Source organism: Mercenaria mercenaria, chromosome 9, assembly GCF_021730395.1.
Source record: "Mercenaria mercenaria strain notata chromosome 9, MADL_Memer_1, whole genome shotgun sequence".
Classification (NCBI taxonomy): domain Eukaryota; kingdom Metazoa; phylum Mollusca; class Bivalvia; order Venerida; family Veneridae; genus Mercenaria; species Mercenaria mercenaria.
Window position 1 is genome coordinate 19,331,607 of NC_069369.1, and position 25,833 is coordinate 19,357,439.

At 35.6% G+C, this 25,833-nt stretch overlaps 1 protein-coding gene across 2 annotated transcripts; it reads left to right on the forward strand.

Annotated features, from left to right (window-relative positions):
* The first annotated feature begins 1,053 nt into the window (after positions 1 to 1,053).
* On the forward strand, positions 1,054 to 25,498 carry LOC123546626 (pre-mRNA-splicing factor SLU7-like). 2 transcript variants are annotated; one of them, XM_053550945.1, is made up of 15 exons: positions 1,054 to 1,132; positions 4,771 to 5,000; positions 7,280 to 7,430; positions 8,606 to 8,686; positions 9,093 to 9,257; positions 9,748 to 9,831; positions 10,728 to 10,850; positions 11,650 to 11,744; positions 12,567 to 12,634; positions 13,511 to 13,707; positions 14,277 to 14,381; positions 15,198 to 15,308; positions 22,200 to 22,259; positions 22,694 to 22,849; positions 23,843 to 25,498. In XM_053550945.1, exons 2-15 carry the CDS (start codon positions 4,831 to 4,833, stop codon positions 24,014 to 24,016), a joined length of 1,740 nt encoding a protein of 579 aa, XP_053406920.1. In that variant the 5' UTR covers positions 1,054 to 1,132; positions 4,771 to 4,830; the 3' UTR covers positions 24,017 to 25,498. The 2 variants fall into 2 exon arrangements, with proteins under 2 accessions (XP_053406920.1, XP_053406919.1); XM_053550944.1 differs by having other exon boundaries at positions 1,060 to 1,176.
* Positions 25,499 to 25,833: the final 335 nt, after the last annotated feature.

Sequence of the window (25,833 nt, forward strand, 5' to 3'; positions counted from 1 at the left end):
TCCCAGTGGGGCTTGAACCTACGCCCCACTGAAAATTGCAGTCAAAGTAGGTTTATGGTAGGAATTGAATATTCTTCAAAAAGGAGGTACTCTGTTATGGGCCTAATACCTTAAGTGCTAAAACCCAATAAAAGCCCTTCTTGGGTTTTCTCTCCAAAATATTGTGTAATATTTATTGGTGCAAAAATGGGTTAAGTGCACTTATTAACCCGAAACATTTAGTACCCTTTGTCCTTAAACATTTACTATTCTGTAACCTTCTAGATTTAGTACTCTTTGACCTTAAACATCTAGTATCCTGTAACCTTAAATATTTAGTGCTGTTTGACCTGAAAACTTTAAGTACCCTTTGACCTGAAACATATAGTATTCTGTAACCATTAACATTTAGTACTCTTTGACCTGCAAACATTTAGTACCCTTTGACCTTCAACATTTAGTATCCTGTAATCTTAAACATTTAGTAATCTGTAACCTGAAACATTTAGTACTCTTAAACCTGCAAACATTTAGTATCCTTTTACCTCAAACATTTAATATTCTGTAACCTTAAACATTTAGTACCCTTTGATCTTAAGCATTTAGTATCCTCTAACCTGAAACATTAAGTACTCTTAGACCTGCAAACGTTTAGTACACTTTGACCTTAAACATTTAGTACACTTTGACCTTAAACATTTTGTATTCTGTAACCTTAAACATTTAGTACTGTTTTACCTGCAAACATTTAGTACTCTTTTACCTGCAAACATTTAGTACACGTTGACCTTAAACATTTAGTATCCTCTAACCTTGAACATTTAGTAACCTTGGACCTTACACATCTAGTATCCTGTAACCTTAAATATTTAGTGTTGTTTGACCAGCAAACTTTTAGTACCCTTTGACCTCAAACATAGTATTCTGTGACCTTACTCATTTAGTACTCTTTGACCTGAAAACATTTACTTTCCTGTAACCTGAAACATTTAGTATCATGTAACCTTAAACATTTAGTATCCTGTAACTTCGAACATTTACTACCCTCTGACCTGAATACATTTTAGTACTCTTTGACCCTGCAAAGTTAAAATCACGGATAGTATCTCTTATGCAAACCGTCTCAAAAATGGGAAAATAAACGAAAAGAAACGTAGATTTTTTTTAAATTATTTGTGTCACACACATTTGATAAAGGTTTGTTAATATATCTCTTGTTATTACCAAATGCAAGTTTCCATACTCTTGAAAGAGTAATGTAATCACTTAAAAAGAAGATACACAATAATTGCTAGTTATACAGTGAACTTGCCTATTCCGAACCAGTCTGTAAATTGACTCATTTCAAAGTTTTTAAGCAGACGTCGCTCATACGTCAAGAAAAACCGTAAGCTATGTTTTGGTTTTATATATAATACATTAAACTAATAATTAATTGCTGGTAAATGTTCAAGTTATTCTTACATAATACATATTTGCAACATTGTCCAAATGCTATATTTTTTCTTATGTGGAAATTTGACGAATGTAAACAAAAATGTCAGATTCAAAGAGCGCTTGCGTTCTAGCATTTTAATGAAATGAAACGGAAGGGAGATTAAAAAGAAGAAAATTTTATGCTCTTTCCAGTCATATATCCCACAGTAAAAACAATTTGACCATTGAGATGCCTAAAGAAGAAATATAGATGGCATACATTGTGCCTATTCCGAATCACACATTTTCAGTTCTGTTCTGCTGCACGTTGTTTAAAGATTGCAAAAAAAATATCGATTCAATGTATCCAAAATATTAATTTATGTTATTGTTTTTACCCATGGCCAGATGTTAAAGAAAAAGGCGGAGGTATTATTATACAATGTGACTATTTAATTCACATAAAGGACAAGACCGCCCACATGACTGTTTTAAAACAGAATATTTCAATAATGCAAAAGAAGGATGTCATGCCTATCGTTTTAGTCATTTAATTGGCCTTAAATGCGATTATTTCTATTCCTGACATAAAATAATTTCAGTTTTCGATTCAAGATGGTAGTTTTATGTTGTTGTGGATAGTAGTAAGAAAACCATTTCAGGTCATTTGTGGTGATTCGGAATAGGCGAGTATGACCCGGATTACGCACAGTACCAGTCTGATCAATTACAGAAATCTGTTACAAACAATGTTTTGTTTCGAATTTCTTTTCACATTATTTTAATCGTGACATATTTGTCCAGCATTTAAAATGAAATTTATATTTAAAATATAAACTTGACGAAGAAAAACGATAAAAAATTAAAAACTGGTTCGGAAAGGGCAAGTTCGCTGTACTGTATTGGGAAAACTTCAAGCTACTTCCCCTACAAACTCTACTTAGATTTTCTACACTGGCAGATTCAAAAAATTGTCCGTAAACTGCTGGAACATGCGTAGTTATATCGACAAAAACGTGTTAAGTCGGTAGGCAGATCCCAGTCAGTAGTAGAGGGCATTGCGTCTGATCAAGTCCCTGTCATGTCCGGTGGCCCCCAGGGATCTGTTCTGGGGCTCCTCCTCTTCCTACTCTACGTTAATGACCTCCCTGACATGGTCACATCCCAGGTGCGCCTGTTCACAGATGACACGGCCATCTACCTCACTGTAACTTCCCACTCTGATTGTCAAAAGCTACAAAATTATCTCCTCAAGTTAAGGAAGGGGGAATCTTTATGGGACATGGAATTTAATCCTAGTAAATGTCAGGTCCTCCATATTACACGCAACAGGAAACCCATTGAATTCCCTTATAATCTTCATGGCCAAATATTGTCCCCAGTTAAACATCAAAATAAAACATGAAAACATCAAAACTCTAGCATACAAGGCATTGGTCAAGCGGCAGCTTGAATATGCCTCATGTGCATGGTCACCACATACACAGGTCAATATTCACAAGCTGGATATGATCCAGCGATGCACAATCAGATGTGTCAAGAATGATTACTCCAGCGTAACACAAATGCAAAACACCCTTGTCTGGCTCACGCTTGAAATAGACATCTAGACTCCAAGCTCGTCATGTTCTATAAGATATATCATGGCCTTGTAGCTATCTCCCTCCCCAGTTACTTACAGGCTGCTACCAGGTTAACTAGACACATGCATCCCTTAAGTCTTTGTCAAGTCCATGTCAGTTCAGATTACTTGAAATATTCCTTTTCCCCCCATACCACAGTCTTGTGGAATAGGTTACCCCCAGATATTGCAACCCTGCCTGACATTGAGTCCTTCAAGCAGGCAGTGGCCCTGCTCAGTTACTAAGTAAACTGCAGTTGTTTTTATCTTTTTACTCTATCCTTTTTTTAACAACATTCGTCACTTTCACATTCTTACTGTTGCTGAAAGAACTGTCTTTCAGTTTTTATTCTTTTATTCTGTACTAATCACCGACGCGCACCCTGCCCGTAATACTCGCGAGAGGTGTGAGGCAGTATAAAGAGATAGATAGATATTAGGTTTGGTTCTTTTAAATTCTATTATCTTGTATACATTTCTTTATATTGTCTTGTAATATCATGTCTCCAACATAACACCCCAGCGTACCTCCTTGTGTTTCTTGATACTGTCTCTTTGTATCCCTTCCCCAGTCCACATTTTTCCACCTTATATGTTATTGTGTTTCTTGGTGCTGTCTCTTCGTACCCCGTTCCTCGATAAGCCGCGTTACTCCCCCTTGTAAATTCTTGTGTTTCTTGATTGTGTCCCATAGTATCCTATCACCACCTACCAATATTACCCCCACCACCTTCAAATTAAGTTTTTACTTGTTTTTTTTATATATAATTTCATGTTGTTTGTAATATCCATTAAACACCTTTAATTTTTACTTGATATATTTTTTATTTTCACTTTCTTGTGTCTTTGTATCAATTGGCTCTTTCTCTACCCAAACTCACTTAATGTTATTCCCTAAGTTTAACTGCCTTTCAAAACAGGTGTTTTTAAATTTCTCATCTTTTATGACGAGCTTCGTTGTTAGCCATTGACACTCATTGAATTTGCAGTTCATAGACCTGAATTGCAAAGTGACCATGACTTCCCTGAACCTTTGGCCATTACATTTGTAAACTAACTTTGAGTTTGAATTGAAAACAGTTTATGTTTTTTAAGAAATAGGTTTCTTAGTGAATTTCTGTAATTTGCTCTTGATGGCAGAATGCCACAATATTGGTTAAAAAACCAGTTAAGCCCTTGGGTTCTCATAAAAAGTTTAATTACTCACTTTTCCTTTTAAATACACTGTAACCAATGTGTTGCCATGTGTGTTTGACAAACTTTAGCATAACATCTTCAGTTTTCTGATGAAAATTGATTCATCTGTGGTTAAGTAAATACGTTGGGTTATGTCATAACTCAGAAAATAAAACTAGTGTCAGTAAAGTTATTATTGTTAAAATTATAGTTACGTTGTTCAGTTGATTCTCTTATCCCTTATCATGCTGGACACAATTGATTCTGCCTTTGCGACCAGTGTAGACCATGATCAGCCTGCACATCCGTGAAGTCTGATCATGATCTGCACTGTTCGCCATTCAGTCAGTATCTTTTTGGTATTCACCCCTCTTAACAGTTAATGGTACTGTCCAAATTGAAAGATCGACAAGTTCATTATAGAAATTTAGCAGGGTAAGGGTTAATTAAATAAATGACTTTGTTTGTTGGATGTTTCTTAGACTCATATGCTGCAGAAAATATAGGTAGCTAGGTACATGTAGTATGTATATGACATTGCTGATATTTTACAGTTCTCCTTTGTTATATTCTTACAGATTCTGAAAAGAAAACTTACAGTTACACTTTACATAGCGTGATCAAGTAGAGGAAACAAGATGGCATTCACAACAAGTTTACCGCCATCTGTGATTGCGAAACAGTCAAAAACAGAAGATGTTTCGGAAGAACCACAGAAAAAGTCTCGTGAGGACTATAAAAAGATGAAAGAATTGGAGGAGGCAAGAAAGGCTGGAACTGTACCAGCTATGCAGGATGAAGAGGGAAAGTAAGAGTACTTACAATTTTTTTTTTTAAACTATTCACCATTAATGTTTATTTTTTCTGACACCTTTGTAGAAGATTAGGAAAAAATCTTAACATAGTGGTAGTAAATTTGCAATTGTACAAACTTCTGACTCATGTTGACACATCACAGTCCTGCTCAAAAGTAGATATTTGACTGTTCATGGTGAGTGCTGTCCTACTCACCCAGGTGTAAGCTCACACCTTGGTTAATAAGTTAGATAACTCTTTGTTAAATTTAATTCAAATTTTGGCCCCTTTTAACTTGAAAATCCCATTGAAGTTTTGCATGCAAATTGTTAGCATTGCCATATAAAATTTATTTTGGTACCATTTGTTATAAAGTAGCTTAGTTACATACTCTTGCCAAGTTATGACCCATATATTTGACTTAGAAGCTGCCAAACAGTTGAGCGCACCGTCTTATGGACAACTCTTGTATTTTTTTTAGCTCACCTGTCACATAGTGACAAGGTGAGCTTTTGTGATCACCCTTCGTCCGTCGTCTGTCGTCAGTCCGTGCGTCAACAATTTCTTGTCTGCACGATAGTGGTTTCATTTATGATTTTATTTTAACCAAACTTGCACACATTTGTATCACCATAAGATCACGGTTCCTTTCTTGAACTGGCCAGATCCCATTATGGGTTCTAGAGTTATGGTCCCTGAAAGGGCCAAAATTAGCTATTTTGACCTTGTCTGCACAATAGCAGCTTTATTTATGATTTGATTTTTACCAAACTGGCACACAACTTGTATCACCATAAGATCTTGGTTCCTTTCTTGAACTGGCCAGATTCCATTATGGGTTCTAGAGTTATGGCCCCTGAAAGGGCCAGAATTAGCTATTTTGACATTGTCTGCACAATAGCAGCTTTATTTATGATTTGAATTTAATCAAACTTGCACAAAACTTGTGTCACCATAAGATCTCGGTTCTTTTCTTGAACGGGCAAGATTCCATAATGGGTTCCAGAGTTATGGCCCCTGAAAGGGCCAAAATTAGCTATTTTGACCTTGTCTGCACAATAGCAGCTTCATTTATGATTTGATTTTAACCAAACTTGCACACAACTTGTATCACCACAAGATCTTGCTTCCTTTCTTAAACTGGCCAGATTCCTTCATGGGTTCCAGAGTTATGGCCCCTTAAAGGTCCAAAATTAGCTATTTTGGCTTTTGCAGCCATATAGAGACTTCATTTATGGTTTTATCTGATACAAACTTCCAAAATATCTTCAACAACAATAAATCTTGGATTCCATGACAAATCAGATCCAATCGTAGGTTCCAGAGTTATTTTATATCTGATTACCTCCCCTGATTGTAATCAAAATGGATTTATATCAGAAAGTACTTATAGGACTTATGTGAGATTTCATTATTGTTATGAGTTGGACTGAGACAATCAGGGTAGATAACTATGGACTGATTTTATTTCAAATTACCTCCCTTTATTTCAAATTAAAATAGGTATATCTCCGTAACTAATGAAGATACTGATCTGAAATTTCATTTATGTCAGCAGATTTATTTGGCAGATCCTTCTTTTGTTCACTTACAATATATTTTTTTTATTACTTCCCTTTAACGTTACTTTAGATAGCTTATTTTTAGTAACTTTTTTATTATTGGCCATAGGGAAAAACCGAGACCACATCATTGTGGTACAACATGGATGATACCTCCAATTTTTAGGTGTATTTTGACATATCTGTACCTTGTAAGAATTTTTTTTTTCTTTTTGGTTAAATTTCTTCACTTTGTTGTTCCTGTCCTTTGGACAGAGATATCTTTTCTGAGGACCTTCTTGTCCTCAAGTGCAATGATAACAGGTGAGGGATATAGGGCCATCATGGCCCTCTTGTATATTTTTATCACATTAAACCAAAAGCGCTAACACAAAGAAGTCAGAGTTTATTTGTGCCAGTTTATTGAAAGTGATTCTGAAATTTCAGTAAGTGTATCCAGGGTTATTAGACTGATAAAATGTATTATATATTTTTCATTTAGATTTTCCTGCTTTATTCCCATTTTCACTTTAGCAGTGTAATCCAGCTTAAGAAACTAATTTGTATAATGAACTGGGTCCTATATGCATCTAATTAGTAATACACAGAACTTTTGCAAGTAAATGACTGATTTCCTAATTGCAGTAGATAAGATATATAACCTGGCAAGATTATGATATTTCGTATTTTTCAGTAGGAAATATCAGTTCAGCTATGAAGTGTGGCTTTAATGCTGTAATCATTTTTTCAGGGACATAAACCCCCATATTCCTCAGTATATTATGCAAGTGCCATGGTATTTTGGTGAGCATCGTCCAACATTGAAGCATCAGAGGCCCCAACCAGAAAAACAGAGAGAATACTCCAAGCTGACACAGTGGTTCAATAAAGGTGTCAAAGATGTAAGCTTATTGTATTTGTCATGTGGTTATTACACAATCTGTCAGCTGCATTACTGGTTGACAATTTCAAAAAAATATATGATACTGTTAATACTGTTCAGAATTTCCATCTCATTTTGTGATTTCAGACATTTACCAGTGAGTTCAAAACCATACATGTTACTGATGTAGTCTTAAAAAAACATGAATGGAATATTGATTCATTAATTGAAGCACCAAAATACTGTATATATGAAATTGGTATTATAAGACTAAATGTAAAAACTGTCTGATTTTCATGTTTCAGGTGGAAATAAAGAGATATATGCTGCAACTATTTGTTGATAATAAGTACACAAAGTATAAAATAGGATCTCCATTTATATATTGAATTAGCAGATAAAACTGAAATTTGTTTTTATGCCCCCGAAGGGAGGCATATAGTTTTTGAACCGTCTGTCAGTCTGTCCGCAATTTTCGTGTCCGTTCCATATCTTTGTCATCGATGGATGGATTTTCAAATAACTTGGCCTGAATGTGTACCACAGTAAGACGATGTGTCGCACGCAAGACCCAGGTCCGTAGCTGAAAGGTCAAGGTCACACTAAGACGTTAAAGGATAATGCATTGATGGGCGTGTCCGGTCCATATCTTTGTCATCCATTGATGGATTTTCAAATAACTTGGCATGAATGTGTACGACAGTAAGACGACGTGTCACGCGTAAGACCAAGGTCCATAGCTGAAAGGTCAAGGTCACACTTTGACGTTAAAGGATAGTGCATTGTTGGGCGTGTCCGGTCCATATCTTTGTCATCCATGGATGGATTTTCAAATAACTTAGCATGAATGTGTACCACAGTAAGACGACGTGTCGCGCGCAAGACCCAGGTCCATAGCTCAAAGGTCAAGGGCACACTTACACGTTAAAGGTCATACTACATGATAGTGCATTGATGGGCGTGTCCGGTCCATATCTTTGTCATTCATGCATGGATTTTAAAATAACTACGCATGCATGTGTGGCACAGTGAGACGACGTGTCGCGCGTAAAACCGAGCTCCGTAGGTCAAAGGTCCTAAACTCTAACATCGGCCATAACTATTCATTCAAAGTGCCATCGGGGGCATGTGTCATCCTATGGAGACAGCTCTTGTTGATCTGTTAAGCATGTGATTATGATTTTGTATATTCAGGGTGCAGTTTCAACAAAATTTAGAAAAGGAGCGTGTGAAAATTGTGGAGCAATGACACATAAGAAGAAAGACTGTCTGGAGGTAAGCTTAAACCCTTATCGTGCTTGACACGATTGATTGTGCCTTTGCGACCAGTGTAGAACATGATTAGCCTGCACATCCATGCAGTCTGATCAAGATCTGCACTGTTCGCCATTCAGCCAGTATCTTTTTGGTAAGCACGCCTTTTAAGGACAAGTTCATTATAGAAATTTAGCAGGTTAAGGGTCAATAACATAAATTAAGTGAATTGCGTATTTACTTGTAACTATACTTTGACTGATAAGCATGATATTAGGTATTGACAGTTTTATCTTGCTATCTATAGAATTAGGAGTAAATACTCTGAATTTGTGCAAATAATAAGCATCAAAGACCATTTTATTTGGTTCTTGAAATTCACGTCAGAAAACGAACTACTTGTATATTGATATGTTTGCTATTTTAGCGTCCAAGAAAAATTGGTGCCAAGTTTACAGGTGATAATTTTGCCCCAGATGAACATATACAGCCTAATTTAGAGTTTGATTATGAGGGTAAGAGAGATAGATGGAACGGCTACAATCCAGACGAACATCAGAGGATTTATGAGGAATTTGAGAAAATAGAACAGGTAGGCAGGATTATAATAATTATGTTACAAAAATATTATTTAAAATGATTTAGTCAATGTTAATGCTGTAGGGTGATTATATTCACTAGTTATTAGATTTTTTATTATCAATTATTTATTATTATGCACAAGTTCAGTCATAGAAAAATTGCATGATTTTTAAGGAGCTCACTATCATTCTGCAAAAGAACAGATGCATATTTTTCGATTCAAAGCTCAATCTTCTTATTACATATGCATCTACTTATATTAGTTCCTTACCATGTTTCATTTGAGGGGACTTGTGTGTTATAGTTCAAAAATATGAAAATTATATGGATTCTGCAAAAACTTTTAATAGTTAAGGTTTTTTTAAATTTTTTTTTAAATTTGATAAACCAGTAGGTGACATTGTGGAGAACTTGAACATCTTTTTATTTTCTCCATATATTTGTCTGTTCATCTCATGATATAGATGTATATACTTTACTGATGCATGTATATATTGCAGGCTAAGAGAATGTTGAAGGAGCATGATATAGAGAAAGAACTGTTAGAAGGGAATGAAGATTCTACAGAGAAAACTGATACACAGGTTTGTTCTTATATCAGTCTTGCAGCTTGTTTGACATAAAAACCATCTTGTGATAAAAGATCAACGTTAAAACACTAACATTTACTACCATTTACTACAGATTTGTCACTCAGAGTCAACATTACTTAAAGGACAAGGAAAGCCGGACAATAAGTTAATTTCATATGAAAGCCATCATCAGGCCTTTCATAACGCTGAAAGAATTTTTAAAATCGAACCACTATTGAAAAAGATACAGCAGTTTGAAATTTAAGAAAATTGCTGATCATGGAGGCAGCCATTTTGTGTGTTTATGACTTCATTTACACACTGTTGAATTCTATATTTAGCAAAATAACCTTTTAAATAGATTAATTCTATATGTTTCTTGAGTGTAAGATGTCAAACATAGTAATTTCTTTCATTATAGCTGGAAAATATGGAGAAGTTATTTTACAGAAATAAGTAAATACAGTTCAAATACGTGTCTAGAAATTTAATAAATCGGTCATTTTGTTTTTTGTTGCCATGGAAACAAAATGGCCACCATTTTGATCAAAAATTTAAATGCTCAAAACTTTCTCATTTTTAAGTCAATTTTAAAAATTCTTTCACTTCTTTGAATGATTAAAGAAATACCAGTAGACGGAATTAACATCAAAAGAACATTGCCTTTGCCTTTAATACCATCAGTATCTTAACAGGATTCACATGTATTGTGACATTGAGGAGAATCTTCGAATGTTTTTGGAGTGATTGCTCTTGTTTAAGTATGGTTGTAAAAAATTTATAGAAATGATAAATTGTAAAGAATTGTAGTCACAATTCACATGGATATTGAATTGATGATTTAGCAAAAAGTTTTTGATAACTTGTTTTCCTGAGGTATAGAAAAGATGAATGTTTTGATATTTTAGACAAAAGATGACTCTGATGATGAAGATAAGTATGCCGATGATGTGGCTATGCCAGGTCAGAAGTTTGAAACAAAACAGAGAATCACTGTGAGAAATTTGCGTATCAGAGAAGACACTGCCAAGGTATCATTTCATATTTTATTGTTATATGTTTAGAATAGCATGTGGCCTTAAAAATCACTTCTATATTATAGCAGGTCAATACATAACAAGTAAAGAAAAATTGGACAAATGTAGTTTTGGTCAGACTTGAAATGATGACAACTGTTTAAAAGTTAAAATAGATGTATGATGTATTGTATCCAAAATGCTCACATGGTGACATGTCATGTTTCACAAAACCATGCACAAGAGAACATTTTCTATTAGGAAATATATTTCTTTTCACCATCAAATCTATGTTTCGTTTACAATCATACAATCATGTCTGGAAGACTGAAGTATGTGGATTATGCCAGTTTTAAGCAGCCAGTGCTTGTGACTCAGTGGACAGACCTTCAGGAAAGGTAACTAGAGTCACGTATTATCTTACATGTCTGCCTGTGTAAGACAGGTGTTTTCCTAACCATTGGGACAACATGGTTAAGAAACGCCGCTAACACAGTTTCTTGCTCCTCACTGTCTCAGATGTTATGGAAATTCCTGACCTGCACAAATATGCATGTAAATTCTGTATAAGCCTACCATGATTATAAATTATTTTATTTTGAAAGCTATTACTTGACAGGTGCTCTGTTTTTGCAATAATAAATAACAATGAACAGAACAATGAGAAGATAAATATACCAGGCCCTCTGAATTGTGGAAAAAGAAATCCAGCCTTTATTTTTTGATGTCCAAATGTATGGTAAAACCTTGCTTAAGGGAGTGGTAGGTTTACTTTGTATAACGAGGTAATAGATTTGTTATGTCTGTATTTCAGTATTTATACAACTTGGATGTAAACTCTTCTTACTATGACCCCAAAACAAGGTCCATGAGAGACAATCCATTCAAGAATACTGGAAAAGAACAACAGTGAGTATATCTTCTATTTTAACTTGGTCAGTCAGTGATTATTTATATTTACGTCACACTGTGGATTTAAAGACCCACTTCCAAGTAAGGAGTGTGCTTGACCTCCTTGGTGAAGTGGTTTATGTTGCATTTCATCTCTCTAGGTTGTTTGATATAGGGGATTTTTTCGTGCATGGAGGCTATCTACCTGGCTTACAGAAAGTTGGTGGTTCTACAAAGGGGATCTGAGATCTTCCTTTGAAAACCGTTAAAAAAGTCACTACCTATATGAGCCATGCCATGAGAAAACCAACATAGTGGGTATGCGACCAGCATGGATCCAGACCAGCCTGCGCATCCGCGCAGTCTGGTCAGGCTCCATGCTGTTCGCTTTTAAAGCCTATTGGAATTGGAGAAACTATTAGCGAACAGCATGGATCCTGACCAGACTGCGCGGATGCGCAGGCTGGTCTGGATCCATGCTGGTCGCATACCCACTATGTTGGTTTTCCCATGGCATGGCTCATATTACCTTAATTGTTTCTGTGTGACTTAACATGTACCTCAACATAGATTATAAGATATAAGGTTACACTATTTCAGGGTGATGTCATTTGTCTTTTTTAGCATAATTCATATTGCACTTTTACTGATTCAGTGAATGACCTCAGTTTAAAGTCTAGTTTTCGTTGTTGCAAGAAGATAAACAATATATTCAGTGCACAGGTGGTCTGCTTTGTTGAGTAAATGAAATTTTCAAGAAGTACAGTAATTTACAGTGTTATTTACACATCCTTAAATGCAGTTTATTTTGTATGTTCTTATTTACTTATTTAATTATAGGTCTCAGTATCACGGTGACAATTTTACAAGATATTCTGGGGATGCACAGAATTTTGCTAAAAAACAGGGTAAGTAACAGGTTGTGTTAATTTTCGAACACTTGTTCTTACATATAAAGTTTTTTTTAAACCAACATAAGTTGTTCTTATCCATACATGCTTATGATTTATAGAGAATATACACCATGTAAATACTATTTTGTGCTTTGCATACATATCATAATTGCCGAAAGCATAGATTCCGATTTTTAACTCTTCTGAACCCATAGACATCTCACAAATGTGTTTAATTTGTTTTCTGGGCAATATTTAGGACTATTACAGGACAGTATTTAAATTTATAATCAGATAAGGATTTTAAAAAAAAAATCTCACAAAAGGCTTAGAGATGAAATCTTCCAAATAAAGCATAAGCTTTTGGTCCAGTACCAAGTATGTTGAAGTTTAACACCTTGTTTGAAATTTAGGGCTACTGCAGAAGTCAGTGTTTTAACATAGAAATACATATGGAACACTAAAAAGCAATTTCAAAAATACAAGAGATAAATTTAAGACATAGACATTAGAAGCATAATCTAATGACCCACTACCTAGTTTGTTTGAACAGAAGTTTAATCTTTCATGTAAGATTTTTACAAGTATTATAGCTAGTGGTTCATGTGCAAGCCAAGTCTGTGAGACCAAATTTAGGGCTGCCACTTGAGTCTGAATTTTCTTTTTATCACCTAATCATAACACTAAATTAGTTCTTTAAAATAAATCTGTTCGGATTTTGAATAAACTGAGTAGGGACTCAATTGCTCTACAAAGATGTCAACATTTTAAGGATTTTGCAAAAAGACAAAGTTTTGTCTCTAGAATCCTTATTGGGAGAGTACATGTAGCTGTAAAAATTGAATAAATTAAAGCAATGAAAACAAAGTAATGCAATTGTTTTGTTTCCAGTGTTTGCATGGGAAGCCTATGAGCATGGTACAGATGTACACATCCAGGCTGACCCCACAAAGCTAGAACTTCTGGCTCGAGAGGTCAAACAACGTAAAGAAGATACTAAGGTCCAGGCAAAGAACAGCATTCTAGAGAAATATGGTGGAGAAGAGCATCTAGAGGCGCCACCAAAACAACTACTGATGGCTCAAACTGTGAGTTTTAATGCTATGTTCTCTTTAGTCAAAGGTTATAAAACCTAATTTAGAGAGAAATCTGAAATCTCCAGCATCTGATTGATAATTCCATAGCATACTTTTGCAGTTGACCAATGACAAGGTTGCATTCTCTGTCCAATCTGGTGTCCAGTCTAATTTTGAGTGTGGAAAGTATTAAAAGTAATATAGTAATCTTTCTAGATTTCATATTGTCATCTGTATTGTAATCAGCCAGTGATAGATATTTATCCATTATGTTTACATCATTGTTTACATGTATCACACTCCCATGTGAAATGCTCCTCACGTCTCTTGTTTTGGGTTCTTATGAGGAAAAATAATGTAGGTAGCATGTTATGGGTATGTGGTACTATTCAGATATGTGATCTTGCCAGAAAAAGTATCCTTAGGAGTACCTTGAGTGTGCAGGAAAATGCTTGTTATCCTGTTCATGTCTCTTTTACTTCAAATCCAACAACACAAACATTGATATGTTGTAAAACCTGCCACTTCTTTCAAATAGAACATATTTGATGCTTACTTGTTTCCATGACAACATTTTTCAGGAAGATTATGTGGAATATTCAAGACATGGAACTGTACTGAAAGGTGCCGAAAAACCTGTGGTGAGGTCAAAATATGAGGAGGATGTTTACACAAATAACCATACGGTAAGATTATCTTATTAATATTCTGGAAAAGTAAGTTAAAGAGAAAGAATATATCCAAAACAGTGATTTGTCATTGAATAAAATCATTGTTTAGAGTTTAGATGCGAAGGAATTATATCACGAGCAGAGGGCACAGCCTGAGTGATATAATAATACGCATCTTAACGACAATGATTTTATTCACGCGCAAATCACTGTTTGAAATATATTATATCACTTCTAACATGTTATCAAAGATTATCATGTACGTCCTTAATGATATTCATCAAATATTTGCCTGATTTCTGTTGAATTCCTTTCCAGCATGTAAATAATTACGCAATAATTGTGATGTCAGAAAAATGAATTGTTCATAATAACACACAGTTTTCAGCCTTCTTTGTTTAATAGGAAAACAAATTGGGTCATAATAGGATTATGAATGACATGATAAGAAGCACAATAAGCAAGTTTAATGAGTGAATATAAAAAAAATCTGGATTGTATGTCACAAAGCAAGCTTATTCAAAATCTAAAATGCAGACCTAAATGAGTATACCCTGAAATCCGGAAAGTAAGTCGCGGCTTATCATATAAAGCAACTTGAAAGTATTCAAACTTTTACTACATTGGAGTTTGCTATGTAAGATTTCACTGTTGATCTCCGACTAGTATGTAAGATTTTTTGTAAACAATAGAGGAAATTCTATAAACTTGTTGCTTGCTTTTGCTTGTAAGTATTGACTGCATGGTGTTCCAACTTGTCATCACTAATATTCACACAGTGTACAACAAGGTGAATATTAAAGAATGTATAAAATATTTCCCTATTTACAGAGTGTATGGGGCTCGTACTGGCATGCAGGAAGTTGGGGTTACAAGTGTTGTTGTTCTACCATCAAGGAGTCCTACTGCACAGGTCAGGCAGGCATAGATGCTGCACAGGAGGTAGGATATATGTAACAGCATTGTGGTATTTAAAATAAGTACAGAAAATGTCTGCATAATTTGGATTTCATGCTGTTTCTTCAATTGTCTTTCATTTGTATAACAATGGTAGGTTAACATAACCAGTGTTCCTGGTTCAGTGTTCCTGGTTTATTCCGGTGTTACATAGTATTGGTTTATCACTATGTTACATGATGTTTATTAGTCCCCAACTGGTTGAAAAACCAGTTGTGAGGACTAAGGACTGCACTTTTCCATCTGTCATTCCGTCAGTCCGTCTGTCCGCCCGCAATTTCATGTCCGTCCATAACTCATTAAGGGATTTTAATATTACTTGGCACATATGTTCCCCATGATGAGACGACATGTCATGCGCAAAACCTGGACCCTGGCTCAAAGGTCAAGGTCACAATTGGAGGTCAAAGGTCAACAGGGCTTTTCTCCTGTCCGGTCTATAACTCTGCCATCCATGAAGGGATTTTAATATTATTTAGCACAAGTGTACCTCATAAAAAGACAATGTGTCATGCACAACTTTCAGACCCCTAGCTCAAAGGTCAAGATCACACTTGGCAGTCTGATGTTAACATGGCATGAACAGGGTCTGTTTTGTGTCCGGTCCATAACTCTGTAATTCCTTAAGGGATTTTTAGCTCGACTATATGAAGTATAAGGAGAGCTGTCCTACTAGATCCAGCGTCGGCGTCCTTCCGCATCCCCAGCTTGGTTAAAGTTGTTTTACACTTTCTCTTTTTATGCCCCCGAAGGGAGGCATATAGTTTTTGAACCGTCTGTCGGTCTGTCCGCAATTTTCGTGTCCGGTCCGTATCTTTGTTATCCATGGATGGATTTTCAAATAACTCAGCATGAATGTGTACCACAATAAGACGACGTGTCGCGCGCAAGACCCAGGTCTGTATCTCAAAGGTCAAGGTCACACTTAGACGTTAAAGGTCATTTTTCATGATAGTGCATTGATGGCATGTCCAGTCCATATCTTTGTCATTCATGGATGGATTTTCAAGTAACTACGCATAAATGTGTGGCACAGTAAGACGACATGTCGCGCGCAAGACCCAGGTCTGTAGCTCAAAGGTCAAGGTCACACTTAGACGTTAAAGGTCATATTTCATGATAGTGCATTGATGGGCGTGTCCAGTCCATATCTTTGTCATTCATGCATGGATTTTAAAATTATTGGGCATGAATGTGTACCACAGTAAGACGACATATCGCGCGCAAGACCCAGGTCCGTAGCTCAAAAGTCAAGGTCACACTTAGACGTTAAAGGTTATATTTCATGATAGTGCAATGATGGGCGTGTCCGGTCCATATCTTTGTCATTCATGCATGGATTTTAAAATAACTATGCATGAATGTGTGGCACAGTAAGACAACGTGTCGCGCGCAAGACCCAGGTCCGTAGGTCAAAGGTCCTAAACTCTAACATCGGCCATAACTAAATATTAACTATTCATTCAAAGTGCCATCGAGGCCATGTGTCATCCTATGGAGACAGCTCTTGTTTCTTCTTATCTCTGTAATTAATTGATGGATTTGACTCAAATTTAAAATAGTTGTTTCTCATCATCACCCACATCATCTGACATAAGGGCCATAACTCTGGCACCAATATTTCAAGATTTATCCCCCCCTTTTCACTTAGATTTTCAGGTTAAAGTTTTGATGCACTTTCACTCTATCTCTGTTACTGAATGGATTTGAAATAATTGTTCAACATCATCACCCACATCATATGACACAAGATGCATAACTCTGGCACAAATATTTCATGAATTATTTCCCCTTTTTACTTAGAATTTAAAATAGTTATTTCTCATCATCACCAACATAATCTGACATAAGGGCCGTAAGTCTGGCACCAATATTTCAAGATTTATCCCCCCTTTTCACTTAGAATTTCAGGTTAAAGTTTTGATGCACTTTCACTCTATCTCTGTTATCACTGAGTGGATTTGATTCCTACCTAAAATAGTTGTTCAACATCATCACCCACATCATATGACACAAGGTGCATAACTCTGGCACCAATGTTTCATGAATTATTCCCCCTTTTTACTTAGAATTTCAGGTTAAAGTTTTGATGCACTTTTACTCTATCTCTGTTATTACTGAATGGATTTTATTCAAACTTAAAATAATTGTTCAACATCATCACCCACATCATATGACACAAGGTGCATAACTCTGGCACCAATTTTTCATGAATTATGCCCCCTTTACTTAGAATGTAAGGTTAATTTTGATGCATTTTCGCTGTATCTCAATTCTTACGAAATGCATTTGATTCAGACTTGAAGTAGTTGTTCCACATCATCACCCCCATCATATGACACAAGGTGCATAACTCTTGCACCAATATTGTATGAATTATGCCCCCTTTTTGCTTAGAATTATAGTTATATAGTGTTTTGATACATTTTATCTTTACCTCTCTTATTACTTAATATTTTTGACACAGACTCAAGCTATTGTGCAATATCTTCATCCACCATTGGAGTCATTAAACACTCCAGTGACAGCTCCAGTTTCCTCAGATGTGCCCAGTTTCAATATCCAGAATCGAAATAGTCGAGCGCGCTGTCTCCTGTGGCAGCTCTTGTTATATTACTTGGCACAAATATTCCCAATGATGAGAAGACTTGTCGTGCACAAAACCCGGACCCCTAGCTCAAAGGTCAATGTCACAATTAGAGGTCAAAGGTCAACAGGGTTTTTTAGCTCGACTATTCAAAGAATAGTCTAGCTGTTCTACTCACCCTGACGTCGGTGTCGGCGTCACACCTTGGTTAAGTTTTTGCATGCAAGTACATACAGCCATCAATTAAAGGCATATAGCTTTGAAACTTATTTTTTTCTTTTTCTAGGTCAATTACCAACCTCTCTGGGTTAAGTCCCATAACTCTGACATGTATTTTGAGCAAATTATGCCCCCTTTTGGACTTAGTAACTTGCATGTTTAAAGTTTTACATGCAAGTTACTATCTCCAAAACTAATGCAGATATTGATTTGAAACTTCACATGTGTCTTCGGGGTTATAAAACTAGTTGATAGCAGCATGTCCCATAACTCTGACTTTCATTTTGGCTAAATTATGCCCCCTTTTGGACTTAGAAAATTCTGTTTAAAGTTTTGCGTGCAAGTACATACAGCTATTTCTAAAAGACATATAGATTTGAAACTTATTTTTTCTTTTTCAAGATCAGTTACCAACCTCACTGGGTCAAGACCCATAACTCTGACATGTATTTTGAGCAAATTATGCCCCCTTTTAGACTTAGAAAATTTTGGTTAAAGTTTTACACGCAAGTTATTATCTCCAAAACTAATGCAGATATTGATTTGAAACTTCACATGTGTCTTCGGGGTTATAAAACTAGTTGATAGCAGCAAGTCCCATAACTCTGACCTTAGTTTTGCCAAATTATGCCCCCTTTTGGACTTAGCAAATTCTGGTTAAAGTTTTGCGTGCAAGTACATACAGCTATAACTAAAAGGCATATAGATTTGAAACTTATTTTTTCTTTTTCAAGATCAATTACTAACCTCACTGGATCAAGTTCCATAACTCTGGCATGTATTTTGGGCAAATTATGCCCCCTTTCGGACTTTGAAAATTCTGGTTAAAGTTTTGCTTGCAAGTACATACAGCTATTTCTAAAAGACATATAGATTTGAAACTTATTTTTATGCCCCCGAAGGGAGGCATATAGTTTTTGAACCGTCTGTCGGTCTGTCAGTCTGTCGGTGTGTCCGCAATTTTCGTGTCCGGTCCATATCTTTGTCATCGATGGATGGATTTTCATATAACTTGGCATGAATGTGTACCACAGTAAGACGACGTGCAGTGCGCAAAACCCAGGTCCGTAGCTCAAAGGTCAAGGTCACACTTAGACGTTAAAGGATAGTGCATTGATGGGCGTGTCCGGTCCATATCTTTGTCATCGATGGATGGATTTTCAAATAACTTGGCATGAATGTGTACCACAGTAAGACGACGTGCAGTGGGCAAGACCCAGGTCCGTAGCTCAAAGGTCAAGGTCACACTTAGACGTTAAAGGATTGTGCATTGATGGGCGTGTCCGGTCCATATCTTTGTCATCGATGGATGGATTTTCAAATAACTATGCATGAATGTGTACCACAGTAAGATGACGTGCAGTGTGCAAGACCCAGGTCCGTAGCTCAAAGGTCAAGGTCACACTTAGACGTTAAAGGATAGTGCATTGATGGACGTGTCTGGTCCATATCTTTGTCATCGATGGATGGATTTTCAAATAACTTGGCATGAATGTGTACCACAATAAGACGACGTGTCACACACAAGACCCAGGTCCGTAGCTCAAAGGTCAAGGTCACACTTAGACGTTAAAGATCATTTCTCATGATAGTGCATTGATGGGCATGTCCGGTCCATATCTTTGTCATTCATGCATGGATTTTAAAATAACTATGCATGAATGTGTGACACAGTAAGACGATGTGTCGCGCGCAAGACCCAGGTCCGTAGGTCAAAGGTCCTAAACTCTAACATCGGCCATAACTATTCATTCAAAATGCCATCGGGGGCATGTGTCATCCTACGGAGACAGCTCTTGTTTCTTTTTCTAGATCAATTACCAACCTCACTGGGTCAAGTTCCATAACTCTGACATGTTTTTTGAGCAAATTATGTCCCCTTTTAGACTTAGAAAATTTTGGTTAAAGTTTTACATGCAAGTTATTATCTCCAAAACTAATGCAGATATTGATTTGAAACTTCACATGTGTCTTCGGGGTTATAAAACTAGTTGATAGCAGCAAGTCCCATAACTCTGACCTTCATTTTGGCCAAATTATGCCCCCTTTTGGACTTAGCAAATTCTGGTTAAAGTTTTGCGTGCAAGTACATACAGCTATTACTAAAAGGCATATAGATTTGAAACTTATTTTTTCTTTTTCAAGATCAATAACTAACCTCACTGGATCAAGTTCCATAACTCTGGCATGTATTTTGGGCAAATTATGCCCCCTTTTGGACTTTGAAAATTCTGGTTAAAGTTTTGCTTGCAAGTACATACAGCTATTTCTAAAAGGCATATAGATTTGAAACATATTTTTTCTTTTTCTAGATAATTACCATCCTCACTGGGTCAAGTTCCATAACTCTGACATGTTTTTTGAGCAAATTATGCCCCCTTTTAGACTTAGAAAATTTTGGTTAAAGTTTTACATGCAAGTTATTATCTCCAAAACTAATGCAGATATTGATTTGAAACTTCACATGTGTCTTCGGGGTTATAAAACTAGTTGATAGCAGCAAGTCCCATAACTCTGACCTTCATTTTGGCCAAATTATGCCCCCTTTTGGACTTAGCAAATTCTGTTTAAAGTTTTGCGTGCAAGTACATACAGCTATTACTAAAAGGCATATAGATTTGAAACTTATTTTTTCTTTTTCAAGATCAATTACTAACCTCACTGGATCAAGTTCCATAACTCTGGCATGTATTTTGGGCAAATTATGCCCCCTTTTGGACTTCGAAAATTCTGGTTAAAGTTTTACATGCGAGTTTCTATCTCCAAAACTAATGCAGATATTGAATTGAAACTTCACATGTGCCATAGGGGTTATAAAACTAGTTGATAGCAGCAAGTCCCATAACTGATATGCATTTTGGTCAAATTATTCCCCCTTTTGAACTTAAAACTCTTTTGATATTTAACCTTTTTAGGTAATATTTTCCTGCCTCTGGGACAATATTTCGAATAGTCGAGCTTGGCTGTCTTACGGACCAGTCCATAACTCTGTCATCCATCAAGGGATATTACTTGGCATAAATGTTCCTCATGATGAGATGTCTTGTCATGCGCAACACCAAGAACCCTAGCTTAAAGGTCAAGGTCACACTCAGAGGTCAGTAGGATTTTTTTCCTGTCTGGTCTATAACTTTGTCATGCAAAACAGGATTTATAAATATTTATATATCAGTAGGCAAAAATATTTCCCTGGAGGAGACAATGTATCATGCGCAAAACACATGCCCTTAGCTGAAAGGTCAAGGTCACACTTGGAAGCCAAAGGCAAAAAGTGTTTTTCTTAACTGTCCAGTCTGTAACTCAACAATCCTTTAAGGGATTTTAATATTACTTGGCACAAATGTTTACCATCATGAGATGGAGTGTCATGCGCAAGAACCAGGTCCCTAGATCTAAGGTCAAGGTCACACTTAGAGGCCAAACGTCACATACAAGATTTACTTTGTCAGGAGCATTTCTTCTTCATGCATGGAGGGATTTTGATGTTACTTGGCACAATTGTTCACCATCATGAGACGGATTGTCATGCACAATAACCAGGTCCCTTGGTCTAAGGTCAAAGTCATACTTAGCGGTCAAATGTCAAATTCAAGAATGACTTTGTCCGGAGCATATGGACTTGTATTATATAGATTTTTTTTAGGATTTACTTCCCTTTGTTGTTTTATCTTGTATTACATTATATTGGTTTATTCATTTGTTACATTATCTTAATTCATTTCTATTTAACATTTGGTTTGTTTCTTTGTAACGTTATGTTTGTTTCTATGTTACATTATGTATGTTTCTGTGAAACATTATGTTTGTATCTATGTAACATTATGTTTGTTTCTATGTTACATTATTTTTATGTCTATGTTACATTATGTTTGTTTCTATGATACATTATGTTTGTGTCTATGTTACATTATGTTTGTTTGTATCTATGTTACATTATGTTTGTTTTTGTGTTACATTATGTTGATTCATTTCTATGTTACATTATGTTTGTGTCCATGTTACATTATGTTTGTGTCTATGTAACAATATGTTTGTTTCTATGTAACATTATATTTGTTTCTATGTTATAGAGAAACTTGATTCCAGTAGTAGAAGAAGAAGAAGAAGTTCCACAAAAATCCTTATTAGAAGTAAGTAAACTTCCAGACAATGCTCTATTTGATTTTGACTGTATTTCTTTCCAAATATAAATGATGCTTTAACTGCTTGACTGAGTAATAAATTCAGATGCATTACAGTTGTCAGTTCACACCATAGTCTTGGATGTGTAATGTAAAGTTAGTAACCTTTGGCCTGCTGGCAGCAAGTGATTCCGCTTTTTCGGCCAGTGCAGATTAAGATCAGCCTGCAGTCTAATCATGGTCTGCACTGTTTGCCATTCAGTCAGTATCTTTTTGGTAATCACCCCTTTTAACAGTCAATGGCACTGTCCAAATTGAAGGATTGACAAGTTCATTATAGAAATTTAGCAGGGTAAGGGTTAAGTCATATCCGGAAACTGACAACAGTATTGTATGATTTTAGTTGTTAGAGCAACCAGTAACAACATACATTTTTACTTTAGCAACACCAGGAGCAGTCAAAAGAAAGGAAAAAGAAGAAAAAGAAGAAGAACAAACATAAGAAGAAAAAGAAGAGGGAAAGTAGCAGCAGTTCTAGTGAAGAAAGTGATTTATCTGATAGTGAGATAGAAAGAAGAAAACAGAAAAAATTAAAGAAGGTATGTGATACATGTGATATTTTGGTGGATGTTAATATTTATCATATGAGCTGCACCATGAGAAAACCAACATAGTGCATTTGCGACCAGCATGGATCCAGACCAGCCTGCGCATCCACGCAGTCTAGTCAGGATCCATGCTGTTCGCTTTCGAAGGCAATTACAATTAGAGAAACCATTAGCGAACAGCATTTATCCTGACCAGACTGTGTGGATGCACAGGCTGGTCTGGATCCATGCTGGTCACAAATGCACTTTGTTGGTTTTCTCATGGTGCAGCTCATATTCTAAATATTATCTTATGTCTGAAAATGTTGGTGGCCATTAGATAATTTTGGTATAACACATTCGTTATAACATGATGATGTTAGTGTTGTTTTAAGCATTATGATCATAGATGTTGGTGGAATTTACTTTATACTATGTGAAGAAAGAAGAAATTTTGGTAATTCAGCAAGAAAGCTAAAATATAATAGAAAGATATAAAATTTGTGTCTTTCTATATTGAATTTATGAAACACTTTAAAATGATAAAATAGTTGGCAGAACCTCATATTTTATTATTTAATAAATTCAGTATGAAAATTCTCCTGTGATAACTTGTATTTAAGATTTGATTATATATAGTTTAGTTATCTCCCTTTAGTTGTTATAAATTTTAATACTGTGAAATAATTTCATATTTGATGTTGTTTAACTTTCTCATGGTGGGGGTCAATCCTTGAAGCTAATTTAGAACAAACACATACATTTCTTAATCAAGTTTCAGAATTTTAAATACAGAATTAAAGAAAAAAAAACAGAACAGAAATTTAGACCTAACCATGAAATTTCATGCCAATGAAATAAAATTACTTCACAGTAAATGCAATATTTCCATTTATTTGTCAACATTTTTTCGTGTATTTAATAGTAAGCAGTTAAACTTCAGTTTCTTTACTGGTGTTGAAGTTTTTGTTTACATGTTAACATCTCTATTGTTTTGTTCTTCAGGCTCTGAAGAGAGAATTAGAAAGTCAGAAGAAAGCAGAGGAGTTGTTGGCTATGGATGAGAGAAAGAGACCTTATAACAGTATGTTTGATGCTAAAGCTCCAACAGAGGAGGAAATGGAAGCATGGAGGATGAAACGACGGAGAGAAGAAGATCCTTTATCAAACTTTACTTGAACTGAAGTGTATATGTGATTTGTATTCTAAATGTGAATGTTAATTAAGCCTACCTGAAGCAGAAAGATGAAAGTTGTGTTGATCACAAGTTATGACTGCAAAAATGTTGTGTGTGTATGCTTGGAAAAGTTATTGGCGCGAAGAAAGATTTGTGAATTTTTTTATGAAATTCATTATAAATGCAATTGTCCAGCACATCTGCTGTTTTTGTTGGTGGTTTAAATTTGATAAGTCATAGTAAATAGTTTTAAATTGCATATCAGTATCATACTGCAAGGAAGCATACACAATGTTGATTGGTAACTTTTTATAAAAGATCCAAAGGCAAATACCAATGTAATTAAATTGAATATTATTTATTAAAAAAAACAATCTTTGTGTTAAATAAGACAAGTGGTTTCTAATACTTTGTGACTGGCACAGTTTACTTTGTGTCATTTAAGAACATAAGATACAGTTGCAGATTAATTTAGTTCACAACAATTGTGCTTTTTGCCCCCTGTAGAGATGACATTAATGTGATAGATTTTGCTCTGGTTTGTCAGTAAACCAATTGGATTCCATTCAGTAACAGGAGAAGATGTGGGTCTGTGGCTGTCAGTCTTTCTGGGGATGATAGGCTTTGGTCAGGAGATGAACTGTATTGTGTTTTGAATCAGTTGGTCAAAAGTTTAAAATGCTTATTATCCTACCTGTTACATATTACAGCAGGAACCTCTAGCGAAGTGATTAAGGTCGCTGACCTAAAACCACTTGCCAGTCACCGTTATGGGTTTGAGCCTTGCTTTGGACTAAGAATTCTTCATGTGAGGACACCATCCAGCTGGCTTACAGAGGGTCGGTCGTTTTTCTCAGGCACCATGTTATGATGGGTCTAGGGTCTTCTTCCACCATGAAAAGCTGGATAATCGCTTATGATACTATTGGTGTGTTTTTAAATCAAACATTTTATTGCAAGCAAAAATGTTGTATCCTCCCTATAAAATACTGAACTTATAGAACTATTTAATGTTCTTTTTTTAACAATAAAGAAGCTGACAAAAACATCTGAAGTGGTTAAACAAGAATAAATCCTACAAAGATGAATATTATCTTAATTGACTTTGTTGTGTTTAAACCATTTTTCATTTTTCCCTAAGTTGTGAAAGTGCAAGGGAAGTAAATTATTAGATATCCCATATAAGTATTTGCATTTGAGACAGGAGTTGTCATTCTATGCAAAAATATCAATTTCAGTAATTGCTATAAGCAATTGTTTCATAATGTTCACATTTGTAAAATGATTTTTACTTATTTGTTGGACTTGTAAATCAATATCTAGGCTTTAATGTGTTTCTGTCTTCGAAAATTTGGAAGTCCATCTATATATGATAAATGCTTGTGTTAAGTATGTAACTCCTACTTTATTTTTGGGATCAAAATGTATAAAGTCAAGGTCACAGTTACCTTGAGACTAAATAAAGCTTCTGATAAACAACTTTATATTGCTTTTGCCTGTGGTGGTTGAGTCATTAGATAAAAATTCAAGGCCATTGTTACTTGAGAGTCTGAAAACGGTTTCAGGCCAAAAATGTTGGAACACTGGGGTATATGGCCTTAAATCACCTAAGGATAATTGCCTGTTTGTATTAGATGCCACACAGATGACTTCTGTTGTTGTGTAGGTCAAAGTCTTCATGATTGGAAACAGTTTTTTGCTTTTTGTTGGCTATTTTCATTAGGTAAGTGGATGTCCCAAACAAAATGTCAAAGGTCTCGCAGGATTTCCTACGCAGTTGACTTACACAATCTGTTGAGAAGTGGTGAATGGTATGTAT

Bases quoted from the DNA above. Each gene is read 5' to 3' on its own strand.
- LOC123546626 (XM_053550945.1), top strand. From the start codon at position 4,831: ATGGCATTCACAACAAGTTTACCGCCATCTGTGATTGCGAAACAGTCA. The intron at 9,832-10,727 runs GTTTGTTCTTAT...TTGATATTTTAG, and splicing joins CAGAGAAAACTGATACACAG to ACAAAAGATGACTCTGATGA. The intron at 10,851-11,649 runs GTATCATTTCAT...TCTGTATTTCAG, and splicing joins TCAGAGAAGACACTGCCAAG to TATTTATACAACTTGGATGT.